The sequence below is a fragment of the Calonectris borealis genome, chromosome 22 (genome assembly GCF_964195595.1).
Source record: "Calonectris borealis chromosome 22, bCalBor7.hap1.2, whole genome shotgun sequence".
NCBI classification, from domain to species: Eukaryota; Metazoa; Chordata; class Aves; order Procellariiformes; family Procellariidae; genus Calonectris; species Calonectris borealis.
This window is the reverse complement of record NC_134333.1, coordinates 7,696,248-7,712,313: the sequence shown is the minus strand read 5'-3', so window position 1 is coordinate 7,712,313 and position 16,066 is coordinate 7,696,248. Positions and strand designations below refer to the sequence as shown.

The 16,066-nt window shown below is 67.1% G+C and overlaps 2 protein-coding genes across 5 annotated transcripts; one reads left to right on the top strand and one right to left on the bottom strand.

Annotated features, from left to right (window-relative positions):
- Nucleotides 1–457: 457 nt before the first annotated feature.
- On the top strand, nucleotides 458–7,546 carry PDK2 (pyruvate dehydrogenase kinase 2). Of its 4 annotated transcripts, none has more exons than XM_075171417.1 (11): nucleotides 458–616; nucleotides 2,103–2,244; nucleotides 3,457–3,528; nucleotides 3,822–4,006; nucleotides 4,755–4,844; nucleotides 5,159–5,236; nucleotides 5,367–5,443; nucleotides 5,543–5,641; nucleotides 5,766–5,888; nucleotides 6,565–6,678; nucleotides 6,754–6,947. In XM_075171417.1, exons 1-11 carry the CDS (start codon nucleotides 499–501, stop codon nucleotides 6,811–6,813), a joined length of 1,158 nt encoding a protein of 385 aa, XP_075027518.1. In that variant the 5' UTR covers nucleotides 458–498; the 3' UTR covers nucleotides 6,814–6,947. The 4 variants fall into 4 exon arrangements, with proteins under 4 accessions (XP_075027518.1, XP_075027520.1, XP_075027517.1 ...); XM_075171415.1 differs by having other exon boundaries at nucleotides 459–616; nucleotides 6,773–7,546; XM_075171419.1 differs by lacking the exon at nucleotides 4,755–4,844 and having other exon boundaries at nucleotides 6,773–7,546.
- A 302-nt stretch (nucleotides 7,547–7,848) lies between these two features.
- On the bottom strand, nucleotides 7,849–15,497 carry SAMD14 (sterile alpha motif domain containing 14). Its single transcript, XM_075171414.1, has 10 exons — nucleotides 15,357–15,497; nucleotides 14,422–14,473; nucleotides 12,800–12,936; nucleotides 12,369–12,468; nucleotides 12,185–12,272; nucleotides 11,398–11,472; nucleotides 11,169–11,325; nucleotides 9,796–9,909; nucleotides 9,551–9,706; nucleotides 7,849–8,513 (listed from the first exon to the last, which is right to left on the bottom strand). Exons 2-10 carry the CDS (start codon nucleotides 14,459–14,461, stop codon nucleotides 8,358–8,360), a joined length of 1,023 nt encoding a protein of 340 aa, XP_075027515.1. The 5' UTR covers nucleotides 14,462–14,473; nucleotides 15,357–15,497; the 3' UTR covers nucleotides 7,849–8,357.
- Nucleotides 15,498–16,066: the final 569 nt, after the last annotated feature.

The following is a 16,066-nucleotide window of genomic DNA, read 5'->3' as shown; positions in this document are numbered from 1 at the left end:
GGGGGTGTGGGCTGGTGGGGAAGGGGCGTATTTTTTGGGGGGGGGGTGATAGCCTGGGCAGAAAGGGGGGGGGGGATGAAGTACCCTGGGCGGGCAGGGGTACTGGGGGGGAAATATCCCAGATGGGCAGGGATATTGGGGGGTAGTACCCCAGGAGAGCAGGGGTATGGGGGGGTGATACCGGGGCCGGGGCGGGCTCAGCCCCCCCCGGGAAGGGGTAGCGGGGCGCCCCGGGCAGCGAGGGGTTAAAGGCGGGGGGTCCGCTCCGGACTAGAAGAGGTTACAGCTGGGGGCGTGGCTAGCGGTGAGAGGGCGTGGCCATCCCACCCTCGGAGGCGGTGCTAACGTGCGGGGCGGGTTTAGCGTGAGGCGGGGCGGAGCCGGCAGCAGAGCGATCGGTGATTGGCGGCGGGGCGGGTTGTTTGCGCGCGGTGCGGCGGTGGGCGGGGCGCGGCGCAGCGCCGGGGCCGGGGGCGCGGGGCCGGGGCCGGGGTCGCCATGCGGCTGCTGCGGTGGTTGGGGAAGCGGGCGGCGCTGGCCGGCGTCCCCACCTACATCGAGCACTTCAGCAAGTTCTCGCCGTCGCCTCTCTCCATGAAGCAGTTCCTGGACTTCGGTAAATAACCACCCCCCCCGCCCCCGACGCCCCCCCCCCACCGGGTGGGTACCCCCGGGTGCCGCCCCGGGAGGGAGACACCACCCGGTCCGGGTGTATTCCGGGAGGAAAGGGGGGTGTCTCCCTCCCGGGGCGGTAAATACCTCGGTCTGGGGGCGGTGCTCCGGGGAGGGACCTCCGAGCACCCCCCCCGGTAAATACACCCCCCCCCCGGTAAATAAATACCCGGGTGGGGGCTGCGGGCGCTGCAGGGAGGGACCCGCTCCAGTGGGTATCTGGGCCTGGGTAACTATACCCCCCCCCCCCAAATACCCGGTTATTATTTGGGAGGGGGTGTTACCCCCCAGCTGCTCCCCAGCCCGGGTAAATATCTCTCCTCGCCCCCCCCCCGCCGGGAAATACCCGCTCCCGGGTAAATAACTGGGGCTGGGGACATGGTCTGATATGCACCTGCTGGGGGGGGGGCTCTCCCCCCTGCACCCCCCCCCCCCATAGCCACCCACGGGGGGTGTTACCCCCCGCGGGCAAGTGACGACCGGGGTAAATACCCCCCTGGGGAAAGGCTGGGTGGGTATCCCCCCCCTCGTGCCCCTCCGGGTAAATACCCCCTGGGTAAATACCCCCCCCTCCGGTAAATACCCCCCCCGTGGGGTACCTCCTGCCCCCACCGGGTAAATAACCCCGTGCGTGGGACCCCCGACTGGGTGTTCCCTGCACCCCTCTTGCCCCCCCTCGTAGCCGGGTAAATACCTGCCTGACCCCCCCCCAGCACCCCCAGGGTGGGCGACATGGGTGTGTCCCCCCCCCCCAGGCAAACCCCCCGGGTAAATAGCCCAGGGAGGTGGAGATGCCCCCCCCATCGCTGTCACCTGTCCCCCCCCGCGGGGGTTTTAATGTCAGCGCTATATTTACTTGTGTCCCCTCCGCGCCGTCTGGGGACAAGGCTGACGGCTGTGCCCCGGGGGTCCCCAGCCCGGCCCCCCACCCCCAGTTCTGCCCCCTCCCACCAGCACTGGGACCCCCCCTCAAGTCCTCCTCACATTTCAGCTCCGTCCCAGTGTCCCTTGTCCCCAGGGATGTGCCCCTCCGGGGGCTCGGGGACAGCTTTGCCCCCCCGGCCTCGCTGGACGCCGGCTCCTTTGGTGTGTCCCCGCGGCAGAGGCTCTCCGCACCCTGGTGCCACCGGGCTGAGGGTCTGGTTTGGGTGTCCCCAGCTCTGATGGTGGCCCAGGTCCCCCCCGAATTGCCCTTGGGGGGCTTCCAGCCCCAGTCTGGGCTGCACTGGGCACCCAGCCTGTCCCCCCACCCCCAGCCCTCCCACCCCCTCCAGGGTCCCCCTCCAGCCAAGGCAGGGACCTTCTGCCTCTTCTGCTCCAGTCCTCCCAGTATCCCCCCCAAGTCCCCACCAGCAGAGGAGCAGGAGCAAAGCCAACCCTGGGGTTGGGGGTGTCGAGCCGGGGCTCAGCCCGTGTTCCCCCCCCGCCAGGCTCCAGCAATGCCTGCGAGAAGACCTCCTTCGCCTTCCTGCGGCAGGAGCTGCCCGTCCGCCTCTCCAACATCATGAAGGAGATCAACCTGCTGCCGGACCGCGTCCTGCGCACCCCCTCCGTCCAGCTGGTGCAGAGCTGGTGAGATGGGGGGGGACCCCGCTGCCACCGGGGGTCCTGCCGCCTCCGGGACCACCCGGTCCTACGTGGTGTTGGGTGTGGAGGTGCCACCACCATCGTTTGTGTGGGTCCTGCTGCCACCATGGGTCCTGCTGCCGGGTGTCCCACCGTTGTAGCTTATGGGGGTCCCACCATTGTACCTCGTGATGGTCCCACCGCTGGCACTTGGATGGGTCCTGCTGCCACCACGGGTCCTGCTGTCACCACGGGTTCTGCTGCCACGGGTCCCACCACTACCGCAGGTCCCACCACTACCGCAGGTCCCAGCGTTGTCACCCAGAGGGGTCCCACCACTGTCACCCACCTGGGTGCCACCGTGGGTCCCACCGCTGTCACCTGCACAGCTCCCATTGCCACCATGGCTCCTGCCACCACCATCGCCCAGGGGGGTCCCGCTGTCACCGCAGGTCCCACCACCGCTGTGCGTCGCACCACTGCCACCGACTGTCCCCCCCAGCAGGAATGAGCTGCCCGGGGGGGGGGGACAGGGACGGGTGGCTGGCAGGGCAGCACCCAGCTGGTGCCACGCCATGCCCTTAAGTGACAAGGGCTGCAGGCCCTTCAGGGACACCCCCACGCCAGCGGGGTGTCACCGGTGCCACCCCCACGTCCTGCCCCAGCCTCCTGCCCCCCAAAAGGGCCGAGCCAGCTCCGATGGCCGGGGGGTCCGTGTCCTTAAGGGGGGGTTCTGGGTGTCCCTTTAAGCGCCGTGTCCCCCTGCCAGCTCCGACAGCGTGAACCCTCTCCCAGTGCCGCCACGTGACGAGTTGTTTGTGCAGCGTCCTCAGCCCCTGCCAGCCCTGCCCGGCCCTGCCAGCGCCGGCAGGCAGCAGGATCCGGCCATGCCACGCTCCCACAGCCCTCGTGCGGGGACCCCGCGTTGCAGTGACCCTCGTGCCCCCCCACCCCGTCGGAGGGGCTGCGTCCCCCAGTGTCCCCAAGGACCACCGTGCCAGCATGGGGTGGGACAAGCTTGGGTCCCCCTGCCAAGCACCGGGTGGTTTTATGGGGCAGAAGCTTTTTGGGGGGGGGTCCTTGTTGAGGGGGTGCTGAGCCCCTCTCCCTGCATGGGGCAGTGCCTCAGGGCACCCTGTGTCCCCCTGGCGTGGGGTCCCCGGGGTGTCCCCTCTCTTTGGGGGGCACCAGGTGGGGGGTAACCGGCTCCTTCCCCAGGTACGTCCAGAGCCTGCTGGACATCATGGAGTTCCTCGACAGGGACCCTGAGGACCAGGCCACCCTGGGACAGTAAGTTGGGGGGTGACAGCGTGTCCGTGACACCCCTTGTCCCCAATCCTAGGGTGTCACCTCCTCCCAGACTCACACTGGTGAGAGCTGGTGTCACCGAGGGGCCCTGGCACCCTGCACCCTATATCGTCCCCAAACTACCCCCCGCCCCACTGTACCCCGAGTGTTCCGGTGCCACCGGATTCCCCTCCGGGTTTTCCCTGGTGCCACCAGCTCCTGGGCAAACCCGGCCTGGATCGGGGCTCTGCCCGGACCGGGTGCTCCCCGGCTCCATCCTGTCCCCCCCTCGTCAGGTTCACGAACGCCCTGGTCACCATCCGCAACCGGCACAACGACGTGGTGCCCACCATGGCGCAGGGGGTCATCGAGTACAAGGAGGCCTACGGGGACGACCCCGTTTCCAACCAGAACATCCAGTATTTCCTCGACCGCTTCTACCTGAGCCGCATCTCCATCCGCATGCTCATCAACCAGCACAGTGAGCGGCCCCGGGGGTCCCCGTCTGCCCCGGGGAGCCCCCCCTACCCTGGGCATCCCCCTGCCCCAAGTGTCCCCATCGGCCCTGAGCATCCCACCCCTGCCCTGAGCATCCCTGCCAGCCCTGGGCATCCCCCCTCACCCCCCAAAGCATCCCCCCCCCAGCCCCGAGCATCCTCATTCCCAGAGTGTCCCCCCCCCCCAGCCCCAGGGCTCCTGCCCCGAGTGTCCCCCCCCAGGCCCCAAGTGTCCCCATCAGCCCCGAGCATCCCACCCCTGCCCTGAGCATCCTGCCAGCCCCGGGTACCCCTGCCTGCACTGGGCACCCCCCCACACCCCCCAGAGGATCCCCTCCCCAGCCCCAGGGATCCTGCCCCAAATATCCCGCCCCCCCCTAGCCCCAGGGCTCCTGCCCCAAATGTCCCCCCCCCAGCCCCAGGGCTCCTGCCCTGAATGTCCCCCCCAGCCCCAGCTGTCCCCTGGGCATGTCCCAGCCCTGAGCCCCCCCTGGGCATCCCCCCCCCAGCCTCAGAGCCCCCCCCCGCCATGCCCTGTGCACGTCCCTGTCCCCATATGTCCCCACCCAGCCCCATATGTCCCCTTCCCCCTCACCCCCAGCCCCAGGAGGGGCCATAAGCCCAGCCGTGGGCACAGCCTAGGGTGGGGGGCCATGGGGGTGGCCCCGGGTGACCCTGGGGCCAACGTGGGGTCCCCACTGCTCACTGTCCCCCCACCCGTCCCCTCCCCAGCGCTGCTCTTCGACGGCAGCACCAACCCCGCGCACCCCAAACACATCGGGAGCATCGACCCCCACTGCAGCGTGGCCAACGTGGTGAGAGGTCTGTGGGGACCGGGGGGCTCCCACCCCCACAGGGGGCATGAGTTGGGCGGGGGGGGGCTGGGCGGTTGAAGGTCGCCCTGATCCCTTGCCCTGGGATCTGCCTGTTTGGGATCCATTTGTGTCACGAGTTTGGGCGGGCCTCAGCCAAGGTGTCCTGTGCTTTGGGATCGCTTCAGAAGATCCCCAAAAATCTGCTGGATCTGTAGGAATGGAAAATTTTTTTGGGGGGGGGGGGGGGGTGTGAAAGGGAGCCCCAAATCCTCCCCCCACCTTTGTGCTGGGGGTGCTGACCCCTCTGCCTCCCCCTCCCAGACGCCTACAACATGGCCAAGCTCCTGTGTGACAAGTACTACATGTCCTCGCCTGACCTGGAGATCGAGGAGGTGAACGGTGAGGCCTGGGGGGGTGGGGGGGGTGGGGGGGGTGGGGGGGGTGTCCCCTGCAGTGGGGGATTCTCGGGTGGCTTGTTTGGGGTTGGGGAGGATGACGATGCTGACGGCCGCTCTCTTCCTCCCCACAGCCAGCAGCTCCCAGCAGCCCATCAGCATCGTCTACGTCCCCTCCCATCTCTACCACATGCTCTTTGAGCTCTTCAAGGTAACCCCAGCCCCTGTTGGGGGGGGGGCGGGGGGAGCGGGAGGGAGGTTGTGGGGGGGGCGGGTGTCCCCTAAACCGCAGCCGGCTCCGTGCCCGCAGAACGCCATGCGAGCCACCGTGGAGAGCCACGAGAACAGCCCCCGCCTGCCGGCCATCAAGGTGATGGTGGCTCTGGGCCAGGAGGACCTCTCCATCAAGGTGCGTGAGGGACCACCGGCTCCATCCCGGGGCGGGGGGGTCCCCAAGCCCAGCCTGGGGGACATTTAATGACAAGGGGGGGTGCCCAGGAGCAGGGTTGTCACCCCTCTACTGTGCCTTGCAGATGAGTGACCGGGGCATGGGTGTCCCCCTGCGGAAGATCGAACGGCTCTTCAGCTACATGTACTCCACCGCTCCCACCCCGCAGCTGGGCACCGGGGGGGCCCCCGTCATAGGTGCCCCCCTGGTAGGTGTCATGGGGACCCCACATAGCCCTGGGGGATGGGGCGTGAGTCTGGGGGGTGGTTTGGGGACATTTGGGGGTGCCTGGGAGTGGTGTGGGGACATTTCAGGGTGGCTGGAGTGGCATGGGGGTGCTTTGGGGGTGGCGTGGGGAGGTTTAGGGGTGCCTGGAGTGGTATGGGGAGGTTTGGGTTTGGCGTAGGGACTTTTGGGGACATTTAGGGGTGGCTTGAGGACATTTTGGGAGTGCCTGGGGGTGGCGTGGGGACATTTTGGGATGGCTGGAGTGGCATAGGGGTGCTTTGGGGGTAGCATGGGGAGGTTTGGGGGTGCCTGGGGTGGCATGAGGAGGTTTGGGCTTGGCATGGGGACTTTTAGGGACATTTGGGGGTGGCTTGGGGACATTTTGGGGTGCCTAGGGGTGGCGTGCGCATGCCTGGGAGTGGCATGGGGACACTTGGGGGTGCTTGGGTGTGACGTGGGGACCCTGGGGTGGCATGGTGACATTTGAGGGTGCTTGGGGAAGTTTGAGAGTGGCGTGGTGACCACTGGAGGTGGCACGTGGACGCTCGTGGGTGCACATGGTGCTACTTGGGGTGGCTTGGGGAAGCTTGGGGTCCCCTGGGGGTGCCGACCCCAGCACTGGGGACCCCCCCACCCCATCTCCTCGCCCCCCCTAGGCCGGCTTCGGCTATGGCTTGCCCATCTCCCGCCTCTACGCCAAGTATTTCCAGGGCGACCTGCAGCTCTTCTCCATGGAGGGCTTCGGCACCGACGCCGTCATCTACCTAAAGGTGGGTCTTTCCCCCCCTGGGACGGTGGGGGGGGGGTTCCTGGCATCGCAGGGGGGGGCGCAGGGCCCTCTCCAGCCCCCCATCTCTCCCGCAGGCCCTCTCCACGGACTCGGTGGAACGATTGCCCGTCTATAACAAGTCGGCGTGGCGGCACTACCAGGCCAGCCAGGAGGCGGGGGACTGGTGCGTCCCCAGCACCGAACCCAAGAACACCTCCACCTACCGCGTCCCCTAGGGCCACCCCTCCCGGGGGCTTGTTGCCCCCCTCCAGGCTGTCGATAGCCCCCTGGGGCCCCCCCTCTCTGGGTGTCCCCCATCACCCCAGGGTGGTGTTTTAGCATCCCGGTTCTGCCTCCCGCCGCCGTTAGGGCTCACTGGGAAGTGTGTAAAATGGGGGGGGGGGGGGGGGGTGACGGTGGGGTTGGGGGGTCCCAGCACCCCCTCCCCGCCTTGGTGGCACTTAGGTACGTAGCTGGGGGTGGCGTTGGAGCAACGTGGAGGGGGAAGAGCCCCAGTTGCGTCGTCGTCGTCCCCCCCCCCCCACCTTGGCACCCACCCCAGAGGGGTGCACCCCAGGGGTACCCCAGGGGCAGCGAGGGACTGGTCCTTTCCCAGTATGACCAGTAGCACTTCCCTGCCCCTCCAACCCTGACAGGGTGGGGGGGGATGAGGCCTGAGCCCCCCCCCTCGCCGCCAGCTCCCTGCGCCGTCCCTGGTATTGCACTACTGAGCTGTTCTCACCCGTGTGTACCCCCCACCCTGCACCCCCCCCGGGGGTGGGTTCCCCACACATGCTCCAACCTGCTCGGGGACCCCCCCCTGCCCCCCCCAGACCCTCCCTGCTGTCAGTAAATTGGATGTTGACTGAGCTCCTGGCGTGGTATTTTGGGGTGCCGGGAACCGCCCCCCCCCAGGCTTTGCACCACCACCACCCCCAACCCCGTGCCTCAGTTTACCCACCCTGAGGTCACCTGGGCTTGGGAGGAGGCTGCTGGGGACCGGGTGGCACCTGGGGACACGGGTGGCTCAGGGATGGAGAGCTGGGTCCTGGGTTGGGGGGGGCCGCACTCTGTCCCCCTGCCTCCAGTTGCCCCCCAGCCTGGCACCGAGCTCCCCCCACCCCATCTTGTCCCCCAGCCCCATCCCAGTCAGGCTCACACTGGTCGCGCTGGTTTGCACTGGCCCTCGATACCCTTTTATTTCCTGGCGTGTCCCCCGGGGCGCCGTATTCGGGGCTGGGGGGGGGGCGGGGGTGTCAGCGTTCTCTCCCCGCACCCTGACTTGGGGGGTGGGTGCATCTGAGGGAGGGTCAGGCCATGCACTGTCCTCGGCCGGTGCCGCACCGTGCCAGGGGGGCCGGGGTGAGGGGGGTGGCTGTGACCCCCTCAGGGTCGGGGGGGGGGTGATGGGACAGGGTGGAGGGGGGGTCCAATGTGCCGTTTGCATCCGGAAAAGGGGCCCGTGGGGGGCCCGGGCTGTGCCTGTGGGGTGCAGGGGTGCAGGCGGGGAGGGGGCAGCTGGAGGGGTGGGGGGGCACGTGCCGCTCTGTGCCCGTCTCAGCCTGGCACCACCGTCCGTTGGCCGCGGCTGCGCGTTCCCGTGCCGGAGCCGGGGGCCCCCCGGGGCGTCCCGGGGGCTGTGGGTGGGGAGGGGGTGCAGGGGCGCTCCCGGCCCCCACCTTAGCTCCGCCGCTGCTCCTGGTCCTTCTTCTTCTGCTTCTCCCGCTGTTTCTCCGCCTTCTCCTGGGCTTTGCGCTCCTTCTCCACGGCCAGGCTCAGCTCCTTCAGCTTCCGCTTCAGCACCGCGCGGTCCTGCGAGCTGCCCACGCCCAGCGCCTGCCGGCACAGCCGGGCGCTGGCGGCGAGGCCACGCGACCCTCCCCGTGGCCTTGGGGCGCCGGCACCCCTCTGCCCTATGGACCAGCTCTTTGGGGTACGCTGAGCCCCCCTGCACTGCCTGTCCTCAGGATCATCCCACTGAGGTACCTACACCCCCCCGTGCACCAGCCTGTTGGGGTACCTAGAACCTCCCGTCTGCCTCCTTGACTCCTCCATTGGGATACCTGGAACCTCCCCCCACCTCCTGCCCTGTGGAGCAGCCAATGAGGACAAGAGGTTTTAGGTACCCTGTGATGAACCCATTGGGGTACCTAGAACCCTCCCAGACCTCCCGCCCCGTGGAGCACCCTGTTGGGGTACCTAGAACCCAGCCAGACCTCCTGCCCCATGGAGCACCCCGTTGGGTACCTAGAACCCTCCCAGACCTCCTGCCCCGTGGAGCACCCCGTTGGGGTACCTAGAACCCTCCCAGACCTCCTGCCCCATGGAGCACCCTGTTGGGGTACCTAGAACCCTCCCAGACCTCCTGCCCCGTGGAGCACCCTGTTGGGGTACCTAGAACCCTCCCAGACCTCCTGCCCCATGGAGCACCCTGTTGGGGTACCTAGAACCCTCCCAGACCTCCTGCCCCGTGGAGCACCCTGTTGGGGTACCTAGAACCCTCCCAGACCTCCTGCCCCGTGGAGCACCCTGTTGGGGTACCTAGAACCCTCCCAGACCTCCTGCCCCATGGAGCACCCTGTTGGGGCACCTAGAACCCTCCCAGAGCTGTCACATGGAGCACCCTGTTGGGGTACCTAGAACCCAGCCAGACCTCCTGCCCCATGGAGCACCCCATTGGGGCACCTAGAACCCTCCCAGAGCCGTCACATGGAGCACCCTGTTGGGGTACCTAGAACCCTCCCAGACCTCCTGCCCCATGAGCACCCTGTTGGGGTACCTAGAACCTCTTGCCCTACAACTGAGCCTGTTGGGGTACCTGGAACCCCCTGCACCCCAGCAGAAGAGGCCCTCCCCCCCCCCCAGCCCCGTACCTTGAGCTTAGCACCATCGAGGTGGAGGAGCCGTGGACCATCGACGCCGTGGGCTGAGAACTCCTCCACGTACTGCTCCAGGTTGAGGCTCTCCAGCCACTGTCCCACCTGCCGGCACGTCCAGCCCGCGGCCGCGCCGGGGGGCTCATCCAGGAACTGTGCACAGGGGACTGGGCGTTAATGGGAGGTCCCCATGGCACCTGGAGGGGGGGACCCCGCCCTCGTGCACCCCTCCTGGGGCTCACCTCGTCCGAGGACTGTGACAGGGTGTGGTAGGGGTAGGAGCACTTGGTGGCGGTGGGGCCGGGCAGGCGCGGGCTGGCGCTGGGCGGTGGGGAGTCCTCGCTCAGCGTCGAGTCCTGGGGCAGCGGGAGGGGCGAGGGCAGGGCGGGTCCTGCTGCCCCCAGAGCACCCTGCAGCCCCCGGCACCCTCCCTGTAGCCATCCTCCCCATAGGGTTCTGACTCCCTGTAGGGCTACCAGACCCTGGGGGGCTTTGACCCCCCCTAAAGCCATCTTGACCGTATGGGGGCTTTGATCCCTCTCCCTGTAGTTACCCAACCCTATGGGGCTTTGACCCCCCCCAATGGCTATCTTGACTCTATAGAGCTTTGATACCCTCCCCTATAGCTATCTTGACTCTATAGAGCTTTGATACCCTCCCCTATAGCTATCTTGACTCTATAGAGCTTTGATACCCTCCCCTATAGCTATCTTGACTCTATAGAGCTTTGATACCCTCCCCTATAGCTATCTTGATTCTATAGAGCTTTGATACCCTCCCCTATAGCTATCTTGACTCTCTAGAGCTTTGATACCCTCCCCTATAGCTATCTTGACTCTATAGAGCTTTGATGCGCTCCCCTATAGCTATCTTGACTCTATAGAGCTTTGATACCCTCCCCTATAGCTATCTTGACTCTATAGAGCTTTGATGCCCTCCCCTATAGCTATCTTGACTCTATAGAGCTTTGATGCCCTCCCCTATAGCTATCTTGATTCTATAGAGCTTTGATACCCTCCCCTATAGCTATCTTGACTCTATAGAGCTTTGATGCCCTCCCCTATAGCTATCTTGACTCTATAGAGCTTTGATGCCCTCCCCTATAGCTATCTTGATTCTATAGAGCTTTGATACCCTCCCCTACAGCTATCTTGATTCTATAGAGCTTTGATGCCCTCCCCTACAGCTATCTTGATTCTATAGAGCTTTGATACCCTCCCCTATAGCTATCTTGACTCTATAGAGCTTTGATGCGCTCCCCTATAGCTATCTTGACTCTATAGAGCTTTGATGCCCTCCCCTATAGCTATCTTGACTCTATAGAGCTTTGATGCCCTCCCCTATAGCTATCTTGATTCTATAGAGCTTTGATACCCTCCCCTATAGCTATCTTGACTCTACAGAGCTTTGATACCCTCCCCTATAGCTATCTTGACCCTATGAGGCTTCGTCCCCTGTCCCTATAGCTGGCTTTGACCTCTTCTCCTATAGCTACCTAACTCATAGGAGCACCAACCTCCTTCTCTACAGCACCCCAGCCCTATAGGGCTCCCATACCCTCCCCTATACCCACCTACCCTACAGGGCCGGGAGCCCCCCGTTCCCGGGCACTGACCTGGGAGGCGGATTTGGCGGGGCTGAGCCCCTCGTGCCGGGGGGAGCCGGCGGGCGACGCGGAGCCGGGGGAGGCTGAGCCCCTCGCACCATCCGAGAACCAGGAGAAGGGCAGGAAGGGTGACCCCGAGGGGCGGCCAGGACCCTCCACCGCCTCCCTGGGGACAGAGCCGCGTTAGGGCCCTGGGGCCGTCCCCGTGCACCCCCCCCTGCCCCGGGGGGTCCCTCACCTGCTGCCCATGGACAGGCGGTTGCTGCCCTTCTCCTTCCGGCTCTTGCTGGAGGACGCCCGGCGCAGGGTCACCCTGCGGGGGAGAGAGCCGGGTTGGTGGGGAGCGGGGTGCCCTGATGGCTGTGCTCCCCCCATGGCCCCCAGTCCCCCCTCCATCCATCCTCAGAGCCCCCTCCATCACCTTCAGAGGATCCTCCTCCCTCCGCGCATCCCTCCCTCCCTCCACACATCCCTCCCTCCGTGAACCCCTCCATCTTTCCGTTCCTCCAAGCATCTCTCCATCTATTCCTCCATCTTTCCATTGCACCTCTATTCCTCCATCCATCCCCCTGCATCCCTCCTCCATCCCTCCCTGCATCCCTCCATCCATCCCCCCTGCATCCCTCCATCCATCCCCCCTGCATCCCTCCTCCATCCCCCCGCATCCCTCCTCCATCCCCCCCTGCATCCCTCCTCCATCCCCCCCTGCATCCCTCCTCCATCCCCCCCTGCATCCCTCCTCCATCCCCCCGCATCCCTCCTCCATCCCCCCGCATCCCTCCTCCATCCCCCCCTGCATCCCTCCTCCATCCCCCCCTGCATCCCTCCTCCATCCCCCTGCATCCCTCCATCCATCCCCCCCTGCATCCCTCCTCCATCCCCCCCTGCATCCCTCCTCCATCCCCCCCTGCATCCCTCCTCCATCCCCCTGCATCCCTCCTCCATCCCCCCCTGCATCCCTCCATCCATCCCTCCCTCCATCCCCCCTCCACCCCCTCCATCTCCCCCCTCGGGCCAGGTCTCACCCCAAATCCAAGAACTTCCTCCGTGTTTTCTTATCGAGCCCCACGGTGGGGCTGGCCGGCTCGGGGGGGCTCATGTCCCGGCTGTCGTCTGCGGGAGGAGAAGGACCAGGCTGTCACCCACTGCCCCCTGCACGGGTGCTGGGGGGGTCCCAGGGTCCGGGGGGATCGGGGTGGGGGGGCTCACCTTCGCTGTACCGCTGGGGCCGGGCGTCGCGGCGGGCGAAGCCGGGCGAGCTGTCGGAGCTGTGGCAGGACTTGGGCGAGGGGGTGCCCGCCAGCCCCTCCTGGGACGAGGCGTTGGTGAGGGGCCGGTAGCGGCTGAGGGGCGGCGAGGGGGCCGGGGGGTCCCCCAGCGCCCACCGCACCGCCCCCGCCTCGAAGGAGAACTCGCTGCCGCGGGAGAAGGGCGAGGGGGCCGGGGGGCCGCCATGGCCCTCGGCTCCCTGCGGGGGGGCACACGGCATGGGGGGGGGGGGGGGGGCGAGTGTCAAACCCCACCAGCCCCCCCCGGGGTGTCCCCCATTCTCTTTCCTACCTCCATGGGGTCCCCCTAAACCCTTCCCTTGGGTCCATGGTGCCCCCCCATCCCCTGCAGCCCCCCCCCCGGGGGCTCACCGCCGCCTCGGGCCCCTCGTCGCCCTCGGTGGAGCTGGCGCTGTCTCGCAGGCGGGAGCGGGAGGGCCGGTGCCGGCGGCCCTTGGCTAGGAGCCGGGCTCGGGCCTTCTGCAGGCTGCTGTCCAGGCGCGGCGTCTCTGGAACCACAGCGGTAAAATCTGGGGGTGAAAGAGAGACCGGGGCAGAGAGAGAGAGAGAGACGGACAGACGGACGGGGATGGGCGGAGGGGGGTGGGAGGGATGGACGGACAGGGAGGGAGAAGGAGGATAGGGAGGGAGGGATGGGGAGAGGGAGAAGATGGATGGATAAATGGAGAGGTAGGGACAAGGAGATAGAAGGGAGGGATGGTTGGAAGGATGGGTGGACAGGTAGGGAAGGAAGGTATGGATGGAGGGATGGACAGATGGACGGATGGATGAACAGGCAGACAGGTAAGGAGAAGGAGACGGTGGACAGACGGATGGGGAGGGACAAGGAGGTGGGGATGGATGGATGGGGACAGGGACAGGCAAATGAAGAGGTAGGGACAAGGAGGTGGGAGGGAGGGATGGATGGAAGTATGGACGGACAGGTAGGGAGAAGGAAGATACGGAGGGATGGAGGGATGGACAGGTAGGGAGAAGGAAGATACGGAGGGATGGAGGGATGGACAGGTAGGGAGAAGGAAGATACGGATGGAGGGATGGATGGAAGGATGGAGGGATGGAGGGATGGATGAACAGGCAGGTGAGGAGGAGACAGGGTGTTCAGACGGATGGGTAGGGACAAGGAGATGGGGAGGGAGGGGTGGATGGACAAGGCCAGGTCGAAGAGGTGGAGGGACAGATGGATAGTTAGGGACAGGAAGACAGGGATGGAGGGACAGATGGCCAGTTAGGGCCAGGGAGAAGGGGATGGGAGAGCATTGGAGGGAGAGGTGGAGACAGTTAGGAGAAGGCCAGCCCGGTGGAGAAGGGACAGTGACAACGGGGCACAGGGACAGGGCAGGAGAGTCAAAGGACGGGCAGGGGATCCCAGCGGAGACGGGAGAGGGGGACAGGGAGAGGGGAGCGTTGGGGACGTGGATGGATGGGGCACCCCGGTGGGGTGGGACAGGGGACAGAGGGACAGAGAGAAGTGTTCAAAGAGACGCCCCGGCACAGGGAGAAGAACAGTGGGGTGTCCCCGAGGACAGAGCGTCCCCGTCACCTGGGGAGGGGGGGAAGCTTTGCCCAGGGTCTGACTGGGACCACCCTGATGTCCCTGCCCTGCTGCGGCCTCCTGCACCCAACCCCGGCACGAGGAGTGGCTCTGGGCCGTGTCCCCTGCTGTGTCCCCATGTCCATGCCACTGTCTGCCCATACCTACGTGCCTGTGTGCCCTATACGTGTCCCCATGTCCCCATGTCCCCCTGCCCCATGCATGTCCCCATGCCCATACCCATATATCTGTGCCCCATGCGTGTCCCCATGCCACCCTGTCCCCCCTGCACGCCCCGTGCCTGTCCCGTTGTCCCCAAGCCCAGCTCTGGGGTCCCCCCCCCTTCGCTGCTGGCAGGCAGGAGGACACCGAGGGCAGGTGGGGACCCGCAGGGGCAGCACCCATGGGTGGCTCTGCACCCCACGGGCCCCCGGGGACTCACCGAAAACCTCATCCGCGTCCTGCAGTTTGGAGACCGACATGGTGGGACAGAGCTGGGGACAGAGGGGACAGTCAGGAGGGGGGGGCGAGGGGGAGCGGGGAAGGGAACCCAGATCCCAATGCACCCAGACCCTCTGCGAGTGGGGATGGGAAGGGTGTCCTCCCCCACTCTCCCAGTGATCCCAGTATCCCCAGTGTCCCCCTGCCCTCAGCCTCGCAGCACTGGGTGGGGGGGGCACAGGGACTTGGGGGGGAGCAAATCCGAGCCCAGCTCCCCCCCCGGCCCCTCCCTCCCCCCAGGGAGCCGGGGCCAGCGCGGTCTGGGGGGGTCCGGGGATGGGGGCTGGGCTGGGGGGGGCTGTGCCGGGAGTGGGGACGTTACCGGGAGGGGACAGTACCGTCTGGGGCGGGGGGGGGGCAGTACCGGGGCTGCTGTACCGGGGACGGGGCTGTACCGGGGATGCTGTACCGGGGGTGGGGCTGTACCGAGGGTGGGGCTGTACCGAGGCTGCTGTACCGGGGACGGGGCTGTAGCGGGGATGCTGTACCGGGGCTGTACGGGGGATGCTGTACCTGGGATGCTGTACCGGGGATGCTGTACGGAGGGTGGGGCTGTACCGGGGATGCTGTATCGGGGATGGGGCTGTACCGGGGCTGCTGTACCGGGGCTGTACCGGGGATGCTGCACGGAGGGTGGGGCTGTACCGGGGCTGCTGTACCGGGGCTGTACCGGGGATGCTGTACGGAGGGTGGGGCTGTACCGGGGCTGCTGTACCGGGGCTGTACCGGGGATGCTGTACGGAGGGTGGGGCTGTACCGGGGCTGCTGTACCGGGGCTGTACCGGGGATGCTGTACGGAGGGTGGGGCTGTACCGGGGATGCTGTACCAGGGATGGGCCGCCCGGGGGTTACGCCCTGGTCCCCCCCCCGACTCACCCGCGCTCCTCGGGCATCCTGGGCACCTCCCGCCGCCGGGCCCGCGGCCGAGCCGGGCCGAGGGCGCCGGGGAAGCGCCGGGGAGTCGGGCCGGGCCGGGCCGGGCCGAGCGGAGCGCGCTGCGGAGCCGGGCCGCCCCGCCGGGCCGGGGGCCGCGGGGGGGGGACAGGAACCCGGAAGCGGCCGGGAGCGGGGGGGGGGCCGGGATCAGCCGCCCCGCCCCGCCCGGCTCGGCCCGGCCCGGGTGCGCGGCGGTGCTGAACGGACAGCGCCGGGGGGGCTGCGCTGGGCACGGGGGGCGAGCGCACCCCCCCCAGGCTCTGCCTCCCCCAGCCCTCCCGTGCCCCCATGGATACCTTGGCCTCCCAGTGCCCCCCAGTCCTTCCCAGTGCCCCCCAGTCTTTTCCAGTGCCCCCCCAAAGTCCTTCCCACTCCTCCCCGTACCCCCCAATCCTTCCCAGTGCCCCCCAGTCTTTCCCACTGCCCCCCAGTCCTTCCCACTCCTCCCTGTGTCCCCCCATCCTTCCCACTCCTCCCCGTGCCTCCCAATCCTTCCCAGTTCCTCCCCAGTCCTTCCCACTCCTCCCCCTGCCTCCCAATCCTTCCCAGTTCCTCCCCAGTCCTTCCCACTCCTCCCCGTGCCCCTCCATCCTTCCCACTCCCCCCAGTGTCTCCCCCAGTTCTTCCCACTTCTCCCCATGCCCCCCGAC

What these genes read in the sequence shown, in the direction of transcription:
- SAMD14 (XM_075171414.1), bottom strand. Translation starts at nt 14,461, where the DNA reads ATGTCGGTCTCCAAACTGCAGGACGCGGATGAGGTTTTCG. An exon ending in ACGAGGGGCCCGAGGCGGCG is followed by an intron (nt 12,469 to 12,799) that starts GTGAGCCCCCGG and finishes GCCTCGTCCCAG; the next exon opens with GAGGGGCTGGCGGGCACCCC. An exon ending in CGCCTGTCCATGGGCAGCAG is followed by an intron (nt 11,326 to 11,397) that starts GTGAGGGACCCC and finishes CTCTGTCCCCAG; the next exon opens with GGAGGCGGTGGAGGGTCCTG.
- PDK2 (XM_075171415.1), top strand. Translation starts at nt 499, where the DNA reads ATGCGGCTGCTGCGGTGGTTGGGGAAGCGGGCGGCGCTGGCCGGCGTC. An exon ending in CGTGGCCAACGTGGTGAGAG is followed by an intron (nt 4,845 to 5,158) that starts GTCTGTGGGGAC and finishes TCCCCCTCCCAG; the next exon opens with ACGCCTACAACATGGCCAAG. An exon ending in ACGCCGTCATCTACCTAAAG is followed by an intron (nt 6,679 to 6,772) that starts GTGGGTCTTTCC and finishes TCTCTCCCGCAG; the next exon opens with GCCCTCTCCACGGACTCGGT.